Source organism: Arvicanthis niloticus, chromosome 4 (assembly GCF_011762505.2).
Source record: "Arvicanthis niloticus isolate mArvNil1 chromosome 4, mArvNil1.pat.X, whole genome shotgun sequence".
NCBI classification, from domain to species: domain Eukaryota; kingdom Metazoa; phylum Chordata; class Mammalia; order Rodentia; family Muridae; genus Arvicanthis; species Arvicanthis niloticus.
Window position 1 is genome coordinate 34,928,727 of NC_047661.1, and position 15,573 is coordinate 34,944,299.

Here is a 15,573-nt window from a genome sequence, read left to right on the forward strand (position 1 = left end):
TTTATGATTTTTTTTTTTTGAGATGGTCTCACTGTGTTGGCTTGGAACGTAGACCAGACTGGCCTCAAACTATAGAGTTCTGCCTGCCTCTGCCTCCTGAGTGCTGGGATTAAAACTACAGACTATCACATCCAGTCTCCTTGATAATATTTACCAAGTACTAAGATTTTAGACTACGATAGCTAGCGGGACTTGTTCTCATTTTGTAGAACGAATTCTTGCTCAGTGTTAAGGAGATTGAATATGCATAGTTCTTTATTTTTAAGTTATTGTTGTGGATATGGGGTTTGCAGACGTGGAGATCAGAGGATAACGTTCAAGAGTCGGCAGTACCTTCCTTCTTCTTGAGTTCTTGGTCCTCTCCTTAGATTATGTGGGACCCTGGGTGCAAACTCAGCTCATTATCATGAAAGCAACTGCCCTCTGCTGAGCCATCTTGGCAGCCCCTTTATTTTTAACCATGTATCTTTAGCTAGGGATTTCTTTCACAGGAAAAAAAAATTGCAGAGTTGAGGTGATGGCCAGGTTTGAGTCTGAAGAAGGACCCAAGAAACTGCTTCCAGTTAACAGCTGCAAGGAAACAGGAAATTAAGTTTTAGAGAAGCAGGAAATGCTTCCATAACTGAAAACAGTCACTAGGTTAGAAAGGATGAAGACGCCTCAGACATCAGGGTTCATTACTGTTCTCATGAATACCTCTTCTGAAGCTACCACACCACTGGACAAAAACCAAGGTCCTTGCCAAAACTTACGTAAGTTCTCATAGAAACTTTCTTTGACTGACTTTTCTTGAAGGAATTTTAAGAAATATTATGAGGCAGGGCACTAGGCAGTCAGCTTAGGACAGAGCTAGTCACTCTGATATGAAGAGTCAGGTTTGAAAATAGCTGGGAACGTCTCTTGAGGAACAGTGAGGCTTCACTGATTTGAAGCGGCAGATGTATTCACACTGGGATGCGTCTGGCCTGCAGTGGCAGCTCTTATGTAAGCTGATTAGGTTTGAGCTGCTTGGTGGACCGTTCAGAAAGCCTCACAGCACAGCCAAGCCCACACCCTGCATTTGCCCTCTCTGGCTTGTGGAAGAGATGTGAAGGACAGTGGACTATGGGGAAATCAGAGTACTAGATCAATAAATATCATGCTTCTTAAAATCAGTGAAAAATTCCACTTAGAATAACAGACAGGCTTTGTACAGAGAGGGAAAACAGGCTCGCATTCTATAGGCCAAACGTTTGTTTGTTTTATTTTTTATTTTTTTGTTTTTTTGTTTTTTTGTTTTTTTCGAGACAGGGTTTCTCTGTGTAGCCCCTGGCTGTCCTGGAACTCTGTAAACAAGGCTGGCCTCAAACTCAGAAATCCACCTGCCTCTGCCTCCCAAGTGCTGGGATTAAAGGCGTGTGCCACCACCACCCGGCAGGCCAAACATTTGTAGTTGTATTTGAGAACGTATTTAATTGAGTACCTGTAGAATCTGAGGGAAGTTTATATCAGAAGTTATAATTATTTTAGGGAAGTTATAATAACGTATCAGCTTGTTTTCAGAACTCGGGACAAGGGACTGAGGTACATATGCTAAATATCAAAGCAGACCAGCTGTTCTAGTTTGGTTTCTGTCACAGTGATGAAACACTCTGCACAAAAGCAACTGGGGGAGGAAAGGTTTATTTAGCTTGCAGGTTATAGTCCATCACCTAGGGAAGCTGGCTCAAGAACTCAAGGCAGAAACCTGGAGGCAGGAACTGAGGCAGAGCCCAGAATGGGGCTCTCCTTTCTGCTTTCTGGCTTTCTTCAGGCTCACTTTCAGCAGACGTCGACTTCTTCCTTCTCCTTCTCTCTGTTTGGTTTTTTTTTTTTTTTTTTTTTTTTTTTTTTTTTTTTTTTTTTTTTTTTTTTTTTTTTTTTTTGATTTTGTTTGAGACAGGGTTTTTCTGTGTAGTCCTGGTTGTTCTAGAACTCACTCTGTAGACCATGCTGGCCTCGAACTCAGAAATCCACCTGCCTCTGCCTCCCAAGTGCTGGGATTAAAGGCCTGTGCCACCACCTGAACTTTCATGCTCCACATGAGCTTTTTATTACACTGTTCTACTTTTGTTTTAGGTTCTTCTACACTAGGATGTTGAAAAGAGAAGTCTGCATCTAAGATGAAAGAACCTTTTTGTGGCTGAACTATGACACAGACACTAGATGTAGGTGCTGGGAATCAAGTCCAGGTCCTCTGTAAGAACAACGTATACTCTCAACCACTGAGCCAAGTCTCCAGGCCCAGCTACCGAGCCTGCTTGATTGACATCATGATATTAAACATTCCAGCTCTGGATGACTGAGTCACAGAACCAGCCCTGGATACCCTAGTTGTGTGATATCTGCCTCCGTTCTTGAATCATTTTTAATTAGTTTCTGTTCTTTACAGCAGAAACTATCTCAACTAAAACAATGACCAGAAGCCAGGTGGTGGTAGCACAAGCTGTTTATCCCAGCACTTGGGAGGTGGAGCTTGGTCTACAGAGTGAGGTCCAGGACAGCCAGGGCTACATAGAGGAAACCCTGTCTCTGAAACCAAATTAATTGAAAAATCTCTCTCTCTCTCTCTCTCTCTCTCTCTCTCTCTCTCTCTCTCTCTCTCTCCTTTTTTGCTTGTTTGTTTTTTCAGACAGGGTTTCTCTGTATAGCCCTGGCTGTCCTGGAACTCATTCTGTAGACCAGGCTCGCCTCAAACTCAGAAATCTGCCTGCCTCTGCCTCCCAAGTGCTGGGATTAAAGGCATGGGCCACCACTGCTCGGCATGTATGTATCTTCAGTTCCATCTCATGTATGTATGTATGTATGTATGTATGTATGTATGTATATGGGTACTCAGTCTGCGTGTACATCTGCAAACCAGAAGACAACATCAGAGAAATTGTGTGTTGCCACTGTGTGTGCTGGGAATTGAACTCAAGACCTTCAGAAGAACAGTGAGTTCTTTCAGCCACTGAGCCATCTCTCCATCTCCAAATGAGCAACTCTTTTTTTTTTTTTTTTTTTTTGAAGAATTATTTCTTTTGCCGGGCCGTGGTGGCGCACACCTTTAATCCCAGCGCTTGGGAGGCAGAGGCAGGTGGATTTCTGAGATCGAGGCCAGCCTGGTCTACAGAGTTCCAGGACAGCCAAGGCTACACAGAGAAACCCTGTCTCGAAAAACAAAAAAACAAAAACAAAAAACAAGCAAACAAAAAAAGGAATTTATTTCTTTTGTATGAGTATACTGTAGCTGTGTTCAGACCCATGAGAACAGGGCATCGGATCCCATTACAGATGGTTGTGAGTCACCATATGGTCACTGGGAATTGAACTCAGGACCTTTGGAAAAACAGTTTGTGCTCTTCACCACTGAGCCATCTCTCCAGCCTGAGCAACTCTTTAATTCACCCACAGGTCTTAGGTTTCTGGGTCTCATGAAGACTTGATACTGAATCAAATCAGAAGCAAATACAAGGTGTCATTCTGTCCTAGGAGTCATGATTGAGCCTTGCGGTTTCTGCGTCTCTACCTCTCAAATCCCAGGGCCTTAGCTGCTTAGGATTTCACTTTCATCCATCTATTTCCTCCTTACCTGGGGATGCTCACCATCAACCATCTTAGGTAGCATTCCCTAGATGCAGGGTCATCAGTGAGCTTTGTTACTTACTGGAAGAATGCTCTCTGGAGAATGGGGGAGGGAAGCAGGAAAACTCGGAGGCGGAGGCGTTAAGCAGGGCATAATCTCTTCAGGGACCTGCTTCAGTTCCAATCCGACTCAGGTAGAGCTTTGCAGCTGGTCCCAGTTTTTGCTGCTCTGAGTCAGTCGTTGGTTATCTGCTGCCTGGGGTGAGGGCCAACCAGGGAGGGGCTTGGAGAAGGATGTGAATAGTCAGAGCAGCTGGGAGCAAATGTATCCAGTTAAGGGGATCAAAACAGAGCGTCAGCAGTGGCCACATTTAACCCCAGTAATGCCCCAAATCTTGCATAACTCCGTGTTATCTAGGCCATCTCCCCCTACCCCACCCCGCTTCTCTTTTGAAACAAGGTCTTCCTATGTATGTAGCTAAAGCTGACCTTGAACTCAATGATCTTTCATGCCCAGTCTCTGAGTGCTAGGTTAAAATAGGCAAGCATCATCCTGCCTGGCTTCACCACTCCCTTTCCTTTCTGAGACATCTCCAGTTACTCTTCCTCTTTCTTTCTCCATTTCACTCATACTGGCCATCTCAACATTCTGGAACTTTCCAGCATGTACTGGCTGCAGATGAATTGTGCTTTTCTGCTTCCTCATCTGCTTCATCTGTTCATCTTCCTCTACGGAGTCACCAGTCTTTATTAAAAGGCACCTTTGTAAAAAGGTTTGTTCTGGTTGGGTATGGTGGCACACATCTATCAGTCTAGGGTGTGGGACACTGAGGCAGGAGGATTTGAAGTTTAATGCTAGCTTTGGGGCTACATAGTGAGTTTGAGGCAAGGATTATCATAAAATGAAATAAAATAAACCTGCTTTAAATGTCACATCTAAAATGACAATTTCACTTCCAACCAATACTTACAAATTCTACCTAGTCCCTATATATAATTTTCTTCTTTGTTTTATTATCTAATTCCACTCAAAAATATATACTGAGGACTACTTAAAACAGTGGCTGGTAGGCTGAAAGGCACTCTGCGCATGTTTGTTGCATGCGATGCATACGTGCATGAATGATTCCTGGCAGGAAGCCGAAGAGTAAACACTGACCTGAACCAGAAAAGCATGGCATCCTCCCTTACATAACAAGTTAGGGAAAGGGCAGAGCTCTCCAGAGCCCTGTTTTTCCTTCAGTACTAAGCTCGTTTTATTTTTCCTTCAAAACAAAGCTTGTTTTCTTCATGTGAAGATGTATATATGTATCTTAATGTACATACAATACACTGTATTTCTACATGTACATAGTAAGAATAGAACCCCTAGGCTGGGTGTGATCCTGGCTCAGATCTAAAAACCCAGCACGGAGCAAGGCTGCCAGCCCCAGCTATGTAGTGAGCTTCTGCTCCATAGGCATCCATATCCAGATCATAGGCTCCCCTCTCCCAACAAGAAAGACTAGAAACATTTAGGATTTTCTAATTTTATTTAAATGAGTTCACATCAAACCCAATAATCTAGTCTAACATATAATAAAGTAAGAGAAAGGCAAAGCAAAATCAAAGTGACACAGGTTGCTGACAACAATTTCTAAAACGTAAAATTTAAATCCAAACTTAACACTATTTAAGGTCTTAACACAGCCAGATTTTAGAGGGTAGACAACTATTAAGACATGTAAAATACCAATCCCCAATCAGATAGCTATTAGTAAAGACAAATTCTTTAAGGTATATTAAAATATTCTAGAAAGAAGAGCTAAGGTTACTAAAAATACAAAAGCAACTACAGAATTTTGCAGATCAGCCTTGGGGTGATGCTGCTTCCGTTGTGACCTCTGTTTCTTCTTGTGACTCAGGCTGAGCAGAGGGTTCTGAGCCTAAGGGAGAGCTTTCTTCTAGTTCTGCGCTCTCCTTGGAGATCGGGTCCTCAGTAGTGGTACCTTCAGCCTCCTTGCTGGCATCAGCCTCCTCCTTGCTGGTATCAGCCCCTTCGTTGCAAACATCAGCCTGGTCTGGCGCTGCACTCTCCACCTCCGGAGTGGATTCAGGGACACCCTCGGTGGTCTCCACCGGGGAAACTTCGGTGATCTTCAGCTCAGGCTCTGAGGATTCGGATGTCTCCACCAGAGCAACTTCGGATGTCTCCACCAGAGCAACTTCGGATGTCTCCACCAGAGTAACTTCGGATGTCTCCACCAGAGCAACTTCGGCAGGGACCTCAGAGGCCTGAGACTCTTCTGGAGGCACAGCTGCAGCCTCTGGGACTTCCTCAGCATCTACCGATTCAGCTTCCTTTACCGAAATGTCTCCAGTCTCTGAACATGCTTCCTCCGCTTCTGCCACATGCTCCTTATCGCCTTTAAGATTTGGTTCATTAAGCATAGTGTTAATTGGGAGAGCATGGGAGTAAAGTGGGATACTACAATTCATTTTATTTTGTGGGAAGGGAAACTTTTTGAGACAACACTTACTACAGACTAGATTAGCCATGAATCTGCTACATGATCTGAGATGATCTTGAACTCCCGATGCACCCCCCACCCGCTCCATTTCCCAAGTGTTGTGATTACCTTTACCCTCCTGAGCCATCTTGCTGGCTCTAATACAGTTTGCTAGTGTCATGACAAAGAAATTAAAGCTGAATGCCCTGCCCGGTGGTTCCAGCGTCCCAGAGGTGGAGGCAGGTAGATTTTTATGAGTTCAGAGTTCAGCCTGGCCTACATGCTGTGAGATAGCCTCAAAAACAAAACAAAACAAAACAAAACAAAAAAGCAAACCAAGCCAAACCAACTAACCAAACAAACAAACCAAAAATCTCCTAAACCAACTCAAACCCAAACAAACCAATCCCCACAAAAAACAAAATAAACAAACAAACAAAAAACCCGAAAATCAAAACCTGACTCCTGAGCTGCTAATATCCTTCTTCCTAAATAATGATCACAGTATTTGATAATGACTTTGTAATTGAGATAGAAAAAAGGTATCAATTTAAAGTAATTGGCTTGGGGCTGGAGAGAGGTCTCAGTCGTAAGAGCACTGGCTACTCCTATAGAGGACCAGGGTTTGGTACCAGTTCCCACACGGTGGCTCACAACCAACTGTAATTCTGTTCCAGGGGAGCCAGTTCTCTTCTGACTTCTTATGTGTAGCGTAGGGGAGCCGGGGGAAGACTAGGTACACATGTAATATACAAATCTGTGTGTAGGCAAAACACTCACACACATATAATAAATCTTTAAGAAGTTAAAGTGCCGGGCGGTGGTGGCGCACGCCTTTAATCCCAGCACTTGGGAGGCAGAGGCAGGCGGATTTCTGAGTTCGAGGCCAGCCTGGTCTACAGAGTGAGTTCCAGGACAGCCAGGACACAGAGAAACCCTGTCTCGAAACAAACAAACAAACAAACAAACAAACAAACTGTAAGGTTCTGTTCTCACAGTAGACTCAGTACACACCACTGTGAAGTAACTTTGAGAAGGATCCAGTGCTTATCAAAACTGAAAAGAATTAGCTTATAATTAAAACAATAATGAGGGAAATGAGAGTCCACACTGCTGAGAGAGACAGATTCTAAAATGATGTTTGCATGAATGGATGTCTGAGTAGTAGCAATCATATCACCATACAAAGAATTAAAACTGCTTATCAGCAGGACACACAGAAATCTCCTTCATTTATCAGATGCACTCATCCAAAATGAGCGGCTTTCCCTGAAGTGAAAATCCACAACGATAATAGGGGAAAGTATTTTAAAGATGAACTGTTTAAGATGGCTGCATTATGTGGTGAAGGTAACCATGGTATTTTTTAAAATTTTGTCTAATTTTTATGTATGTGAGTACACCATCACAGTCCTCAGGGCATCGGATCCCATTACAGATGGTTGTGAGCTACCATGTGGTTGCTAGAAATTGAACTTGGAACCTCTGGAAAAACAGACAGTCCTCTTAACCACTGAGCCATCTGTCCAGCCCCCGAAGGTAACCATGTTTAAACTTGTTTTCCTAACATCTCTTTGCCATCTAGCAAATTCCCTGGAACAATGTGGGTTACTGCAACTTTCCTTCTCAAGTGAATGCCACACATAGCCAATCTTGATTAAGATACTAAAGAGGTGAAAGGAAGGAAGGAAGGAAGGAAGGAAGGAAGGAAGGAAGGAAGGAATCCCGGCGAGCCAAGTGTGGCAGTCCATGTCTGTAATCCATCACACACGCGGTGGAGGCAGGATGACCACACATTTAGGGTCATCTTGCCTTGGAGTCATGGGACCTTGTCTCTAATAACTAAATAAAATAAGAAAGTTACTTTACCTGGAACTGGTTGTAACTCTGCCTTTGTTTGTTCTTTCGGTTTGGTTGCATGTTCTGTATGTCTGACTTGCTTTGATGTGAAAGCCTTGTAAGTCTGAAAGAAAATGTGCGCTTAGCTTTATTTCTCTCTAAGATTTATCTCATAAATCTCTATGAGATTCTTAGAATTCAAAGAACAGTGGTGGTGCACACCTTTATTCCCAGCAGACTGGGGGCAGAGGCAGGCAGATATGTGTTCTGTGAGTTAAAGGACAGCCTTGTCTACAGAGGAAGTTCCAGGACAGCCAGGGCTACACAGAAACATTCTGCCTCAAAAGAAGGAGGAGAAAGAGGAGGGGAGGAGGAGGAAGGGGAAGAGGAGGAGGAAGAAGAGGAAGAAGATGAAGAAGAGGAGGAGGAGGAGGAAGAGGAAGAGGAAGAAAGGCTCAAAAGAAGCATAAAGAGCAATTTCAGTGCAGCACAGAAGAGAAATTATAATACATAATACTTAATCACTTGATCCAACTCCCCTTTTGGAGATAGAACCCTTTCTCCATAAGGGCCTTGGCTGACCTGGAACTTGGAATGCCGACCAGACTGGCTTTGAACTCAGAGTACAGGCATGAGCTAGGAAGCAAGGCACATGAGTTATTTAACAGGTCTTTAAGCACTTACGTAATATCCACCAGCACTGACTGTCACACCTACAACCAGGTAATAGATCATATTGGAGCCAGATGTCCCAGGGAATTTGCTGGATGACATTCGGCGAAGAGATGCTAGGAAAACAAGTTTAAACACAGTTACTTTTGCCACATAATACAGGCACCCTAAATAGTTACATCTTTTAAGTAGTTTCTCCGACGTCGGAGATGTTCACTTCTGGGAAGGCAGTGTTGAAGGCGGGGGTGGGGGTGGGGGGGGTGCGGGGGTGGGTGGGGGTGGGTGGGGGTGATCTTATCCAACAGCCTCTCGTCGGATTTGAGGGACCCTGGTGAAGCCTGCCATCTTGATGTTGGTAAGGGCAGATGTGGGTGAAGACAAACAGAAGAAGCTCAACACCCAAGTGAGATGCAAAAGAAACACATCCTTCATACACGTCCAACAATTACTTCATCAGAAATAAACACTTCTCCTTTTTTTCGTTCTTTTTTCAGCTGCCCATTTGAGAAAAAAAAGGTAAGGATTGTTTTAAACATGAATTAAGTGCCCTTATACCTAAGGATAAAATTTGCACTTGAGGATGGGGAGAGCGCATGCTGGGAGAGCGCATGCTCAGAACGCGCTAGCCCGGAGCTCTTGCCGCTTAGCTGAGTCCAGTCACACTCCTGTCCCTTCTCTTGTCTCAGCCCTCCTGCATCCTCCTCGTGGATGACAGCCATTCGGCTGGTTTGTGGTGAGACTTTTGTTGGCTTAAACACACATCTGTGATCTGGGGGTGTGCATTTTCTAGTTCCAGCTGCTTAGGAGGCTGCAGAAGGGGAACGGGTGGAATCTGCCTGGATCACAGAATGAAGTCTCACGTCTAAGAATTTATTTAGCATGTATGTAGAGGTCAGAAGACAACTTGTGGGAGCTAATTTTCCTCTCCCACTATGTGGTCCTGGAGATAAAACCTGGGGGTCATCAGGTTTGATGTTGGGCACCAGTACCTGCTGAACCAACTTACTGACCTTAAAACAAACAACCCCACCCAAACCCCACCCTACTTACAGTAGAGAGTGTCTGCTATGCAGGAGGCCTGAGTTCCCTCCCCAACACCAAAACAAAGAAATAAATACAAAAAAAGACCCACCTCACAACCTTTTGACACATGTGTATAACTATAGGTTTCTTATTTGATCCAGGATTTTTTTTTTTTAATACTAGGAGTTAAATCCAAGGTTCCTAACTGCTGAGCAAGCTACACCCCATACACTCCAGAAAGATCGAATTAAATAGGAGGAGATAAAGAAAATTATCAATGATACAAGTAGACTTAAATACAACTTCAGTTGAGTTATTTAAGATAGCAATAAGAGAAATATCCAATAGGAATTTATCAAACGTATTTTAGCAGGTTTATACAATGTGAACAATGTGAAGACTAGGATTTACTTTGTTTGTTTGTTTCTTGAGACAGGGTTTCTTTGTGTCCCTAGCTGGAGAAAAAAAAATCTCTTTTGGATTTATTTGTTTTATAATTTCATGTGTATGACTGCTTTGCCTGCATGTATGAATGTGTAACGCATGCATGTCTGGTGTCCTTGAAGGTCAGAGACCGGCTTCAGGTTCTCGAGTACTGGAGTTACAGACTGTTTTAAGCCATCTTGTGGGTACTGGGAATTGAACCCTGATCTTCTGCAAGAGCAAACAGTGCTCTAAACTGCTCTCCAGAGTATGATTAAATGCAACCACATATTATGTGAAAATACATAGCAGTTCATCCTATAACAGAGGATCTCAGATGTATGGGCTCAAGGTATGTAAGAAAAATGTGCTTGAGAAAGAAAGAAAAAGACCTACAGCTGTTGAATTGCTGGTGCATATCTGTGATTCCAAGACTTGGGAGACTGAGGCAGGGGGATATAAGTGTTTCAGACCAGCTGGACAGCTAGACCTTGTTTCTATAAGGCAAAACCAACAACAACAAAATCTCTAAAACCAAGTAGGCTAACCAAAAATAACGGTACTTACTGAATAGGAAGATTGTAAGTCATTTAGATGTTATATTTTGTCTTTCTGATATTTCTACAATGAACTATTATAAATCTAAATTATTCATTAAAAAGTTACATTTTAATAACCAGAAAAGTTACATTTTACAGTAAAAAGGACAAAACTTAATGATAGCTAAAACATGTCTTTCAAAAAAATAACCACTGAAATAAATTTATTTTTTACTAAGGTAGGAAGTACCAATAATACATCAATTAATGCCCACAAAGGAAGACAAATTTAAGATTTCAGTCAATGTCAGACTGGTGGCCCAGGTTTTTAATCCCAGCAATTGAGAGGCAGAGTTAAGAGGATGTCTGAGTTTGAGGCCAGTCTAGTCTACAGAGTGAGTTCTGGACAGCTAGGGCTACACAGAAAAACCCTGTCTCAAAAATTATTAGTAGAAATTATTCATTAGAAGTAGGCTTGCCTATGGAGCCTTAGATGGACCTTAGACTCAATCCCTAGTACCACAAAAAATTAGATGAAAATTAGAATAAGGTCAGTGTCCTTGCATCCAGGACTGCTAACTGCATATTTATGTTAACACTATCTTTATTTCGATCTAATGGAAGGAATGGGAGTCAGGGGATGTAAAAAAGTATGATACAGATGCATGACTCAAGGGAGTACAGGGGTCTGCAGCCAAGTATCAAGACCTAATCCAGTCTCTGGTACCCACTGCCTCCTGCAAGCTGTCCTCTGAGCACATGAAGGCTCTGACGGGTGCGTGCCTATGCCCGTGCCTGTGGGAAAGGGGGAGGGGGAGTAAGGGAGGGAAAGAGGGAAGGAGGAGGGAGGAAGATGAGAGAGAGAGAGAGAGAGAGAGAGAGAGAGAGAGAGAGAGAGAGAGAGACTTCTGTGGAGGATGACTTCTGAGTCAGTCTCACCTTTTCTTCATCTGAATACCAGAACAGTCCCCATTATAGTCAATTTAAAGTAAATAGCTTCTCCTCACCTCTGCAAGTTGCTCTCTTTATGAGGTATACATACAGAGAGAGGGGAAGGCATCTTAATACTTGTGGGGAGACTTCTTTCAAGCAGCATTTAAAAGAATAGGTGAATAGATCTCCTTCCTGAGATCATCCACCACCAACACAGGCCTAATCAAAGCAGGGTAGACAAGTGTCCAAACCAAACCAAAACACCCTCTGGCTCATGGATTTCCACAGGCACTTTTCTGTCTTTCTCGACCAAATCCTTCCTTTGAACGTTGCCTCAGATGCCTCAAGAAGTGGGGCAAAGTACAGCAAGAATTAACTTTCTAGTGTTCAAGAGCTGTGCCTCAGTGAGTGATGGACAGTGAAGGTGGGTGGCGAGGGTCCTGCAAACCGGCCCAGAACCGCGACACCTGTTAAGCTCCTATATTCCAGGATGCTTTTTTAGAAAATTTCCAAGAGTGCCTCATTTCCTCACGCATTCCCTAATCCGAAGCTAATGGAGTTGTAAGCTTGTCAGCAACATCAGAAGAGTGCCCGGAGGCCGCCCCACTTCGAAGGGATGATCAGGGCCAAAAGAAGCCAGGGTTTAGCACCACCAGTGTTCAGTGAAACCACCCTGCTCCTGGAGCCCACCTGCGAACGTGAACACCCCACGTCCACCTACCCATCCTTTCCTTTACCTCTTTGGAGAAACTAGTGGTTCATTGAATAGTCAACCATGGGACTCTAGGTGTGAGCCAGACCCTCTTCGAAGTGGTCTTTTTCACTCCAGATCTATTGATTATGACCCACAGCCACTGTAGTCCTCACTTAAAAAAATGAAGGAACATTACTTGCCAGAGATCAGGACTTCAAGAAGACTCAGGAAGTCTAATTAGGATTCAGAGGCCATCCTGGAAAAGGTCCTTATTTCCAAAGTTTCCAAAAACTTCGGAGAGCTTGCCCGAGACCCTCCCTCACTGTTCCTTCACTGGCCCAGGGTTCTGCAGCTAGGTGCTGGTGGGTTCGGGGCGCTGGTCCCCAACCTGGATCCATGGAGAAGTGTGGGGCACTCACCGTCCTTCCCTAGCGGCGCTGGACCGGGGGGCGCCCTCCGGGGCAGCGCCAGAGTCTTGGACACAGCCCTGCGGAGATACATCGCCGGATGCGCTGAGAAGCAGCAGCGGAGCAAGCAACCCAGGCTCAGAGGGAGGAGCCTCGGGAGCGCCCCGCCCCGGGTGGGACTCCAGATCCCGTGCATCCCGGCCCCCCAGGGGACGAGGGAAGGAGATCCAGTTAGTCGAGTTAGTCGTTAGCACCTTGGTCCCCTTACCCAGCTCTAGTAGTGTTTTATTCCCGTGTCCCCGAGCAGCCGCTTAATGGCCGCGTATCAGAAGAGGAGAGGGAGCTTAGAAGTCGTTGTTACGTGCCTGACCCGCTCTGTCCCATGGAGTGTATCTCCAGAGCACGCAGGACACGTTTTGAGAAGTGCGCCTGATTCAGGATTAATTCTGCGCAGACAGAATTTATTCTCCAGGTGGAAGACCATTTTATCCTACACACTGTGTTAGCATTCCTAGGAAAAGGTAGCGGGGGGGGGGGGGGGGAACCTAACAGGCGACTTTACAGGCTTATGATTAAAGGAAGGGTAAGGTTTCCCCCTGGCGATGGCTGAGTTCTAAGCCAGCCACTATGTCCGGGACTTTAAATACAGGGTAAAGTGCTTACCTAGTATGGGTTCAAAACCCAACAGTGCATAAAACCAGACGTGGTGCCGCAAGAGGTTATTCCCAGCACTCAGGAGAGAGGGAGGGAGGCAGGAGGCTCAGGAGTTCGAGATCTTTGCCAACATAGCATGTTTGAGGACACCGTAGGCTACATCGACCCTGCCTCAAAAATGAATGAATGAATGAATGAATGAATGAGCCACTGAGGGCATTAGGCAAAAACAAAAACAAAAAAACAAACAAACAAAAAAACCCAATCCACTAACAGGACAATTAAGTAAAGGGTCTTCTGGAGGAGTAGTAAGCGCTCTTAAACACCAAGCCATCTCTTCGGTCTGAATTGTGAATCTTGGTTTCTTGAGACAGGTTTTCACTGTGTAGCTCTGGGTGTCCTGAAAATCTCTCTGTAGACCAGGCCAGTTACTTTCAGGAGCTACACAGAGAAACTCTGCCTCGAGAAACCAGGATCCCTGCCTCTGCCTCTGTGCCTCTGTGCCTCTCTGCCGCGTTGGGATTCAAGGCGTATGCCGTCGCCACCACTACTTGGACCAGAGTTATGAATCTTGTTGACCTGAGTGAAGTGGCTGAGGAGAGATCTGAAGCATAGTAGATGTGAGATATGCTCAGCCTGATGGAAGAGTCAGTGCTGGATCACAATTCCTTTGCTCCTTTCAGTCTGGCAATTGATGATATTTGTTGTCCCTGCCTTGCCAGCTGGGAGAAACAGTACTGTGGCATTGTATACTTCCTGTTTTTCTAAAGTCTCAAGTCTCAAGGCAAAGGAACCTTCTACTCTTGTGAGCTTTGGGGCTTTTTTTTTCTCTCTGTATTTTAACGAGCCGTTTCCCAAACAAACACGCAAAACCTTTGGTTGTCAGATTCACTGAATTTTCAGCTGCTTTCTCCGTCACTCCAGGGCATTTTTATGTTAGTTTCTGCTGTAGCTGACTGAAGGTGCAGACACTTCCCGGCTGCGGGTCAGAATCTTCACTGCCCTTGAGAAAATCCTTGACATTTTTCTGTTCTGTTTAGGAAAACAACGAGGGTCAGAAATAAGCTCAGATGACCTCCAGTTAATCTTTGGTTGTTGATAAAGATAAAAAATTGAAAACAATGTAAGGGTCCAGTGCCAACAACAATTATGATTTCATGGCTTATGTAGATTTTAAGGTCCTTGGGGTCTGGAGACTGGCAAGCCTAATGACCTGAGTTAAATCCCCTGGATTCACATAATGGGAACAAAAGAACCAACTCTCGAAGGAAGGTTGTCTTCTGACCTCTACATACACTTATGGTGAGGCCAAACCTACTCCATTTTGGGACAAGCCTCCATCTTAAAGAAAAAATTTAAAAGCCTTGAGAACTTGACTGGCAGCAAAATCCAAGCTGCATCTACCTCCTAGGAAGGACCCCACACTTGGCCTTGGCCAGAGCTACTCCCTAGCTACTTCATAGCAACAGTGAATCAAAGATTACTCTGGTTGTTTCTGATATACTTTCAGACTGTGATTGCATACTTTCTTGCTTCAGAGCACCCACCTGTCCCTTGCCAGACTGGACACCCCCTCTCCCACCCCCTCTCCCACCTCCTCATTTGCTCCTATTTTCCTAAAAAGACTTGTTCTGCTGAGCGTTTGAGGCTGCTCCTCCTTCCCTTCCCCTGCCCCCTCTCCCCTCTCCCTTCCTTTCCTCTCTCTCCTCTCTCCCTTCCTCTCTTCTCTGTCCTCTCATGGCTCAAGGTCATGACCATTCTGGACACTCCAAAATGTATCTGCCTCTATCTATAGTAAACTCTCTCCTCCACCATACCCAGGAGCAGTCATGTCCTTTTAATTTTTTTTTTTTTCATTCACACCCAAACACAGTGCTCCTCCACACTTAAATAAAAGCACTTTAAAAAAATCATTTTCTAGACTCTGTTGAATGCCAGAAACAGGAGCTGGAGAGATGGTTAGGTGGATGGGAGTGTTTGCTGCTCTCCCAGAGGACCAGAACTTGGTTCCCAGAACTCCCATCAGGTAGTTCACAACTTTACTACCTCCTGCACATATACACACACACAGAGACACAGAAACATTTATTTAAAAGGCTGGAGAGATGGCTCAGGGGTTAAGAGAACTGGCTGCTCTTCCAGAGGACCTGGGTTCAATTTCCAGCATCCACAGAGCAGCTCCCAACTGTCTAATAAGTCTAGTTCCAGGGGATCTGATGCTCAGCAACATACAGACATATGTGCAAGCAAAACATCAATGCACATAAAATAAAAATAATATAAAGAAGCTAGAAACAATTGAAAAGATTTTTGGG

General features: G+C 44.4%; 1 protein-coding gene and 1 long non-coding RNA gene across 2 annotated transcripts; both read right to left on the minus strand.

Moving 5' to 3' along the window:
- Positions 1 to 228: 228 nt before the first annotated feature.
- Positions 229 to 4,919, minus strand: LOC117706906 (uncharacterized). Its single transcript, XR_004606616.2, has 2 exons — positions 3,668 to 4,919; positions 229 to 570 (listed from the first exon to the last, which is right to left on the minus strand). It is a non-coding gene; the product is annotated as an uncharacterized LOC117706906 (long non-coding RNA).
- A 179-nt stretch (positions 4,920 to 5,098) lies between these two features.
- Mgarp (mitochondria localized glutamic acid rich protein) lies at positions 5,099 to 14,285 on the minus strand. The gene is made up of 4 exons (XM_034500066.2): positions 12,617 to 14,285; positions 8,598 to 8,701; positions 7,944 to 8,037; positions 5,099 to 5,990 (listed from the first exon to the last, which is right to left on the minus strand). The coding sequence occupies exons 1-4, from the start codon at positions 12,798 to 12,800 to the stop codon at positions 5,434 to 5,436; spliced, it is 939 nt and encodes a 312-aa protein (XP_034355957.1). The 5' UTR covers positions 12,801 to 14,285; the 3' UTR covers positions 5,099 to 5,433.
- Positions 14,286 to 15,573: the final 1,288 nt, after the last annotated feature.

Bases quoted from the DNA above. Each gene is read 5' to 3' on its own strand.
- Mgarp (XM_034500066.2), bottom strand. From the start codon at position 12,800: ATGCACGGGATCTGGAGTCCCACCCGGGGCGGGGCGCTCCCGAGGCTC. The intron at 8,038-8,597 runs GTAAGTGCTTAA...ATTTTCTTTCAG, and splicing joins TCAGTGCTGGTGGATATTAC to ACTTACAAGGCTTTCACATC. The intron at 5,991-7,943 runs GTAAAGTAACTT...CAAATCTTAAAG, and splicing joins AGAGTTACAACCAGTTCCAG to GCGATAAGGAGCATGTGGCA.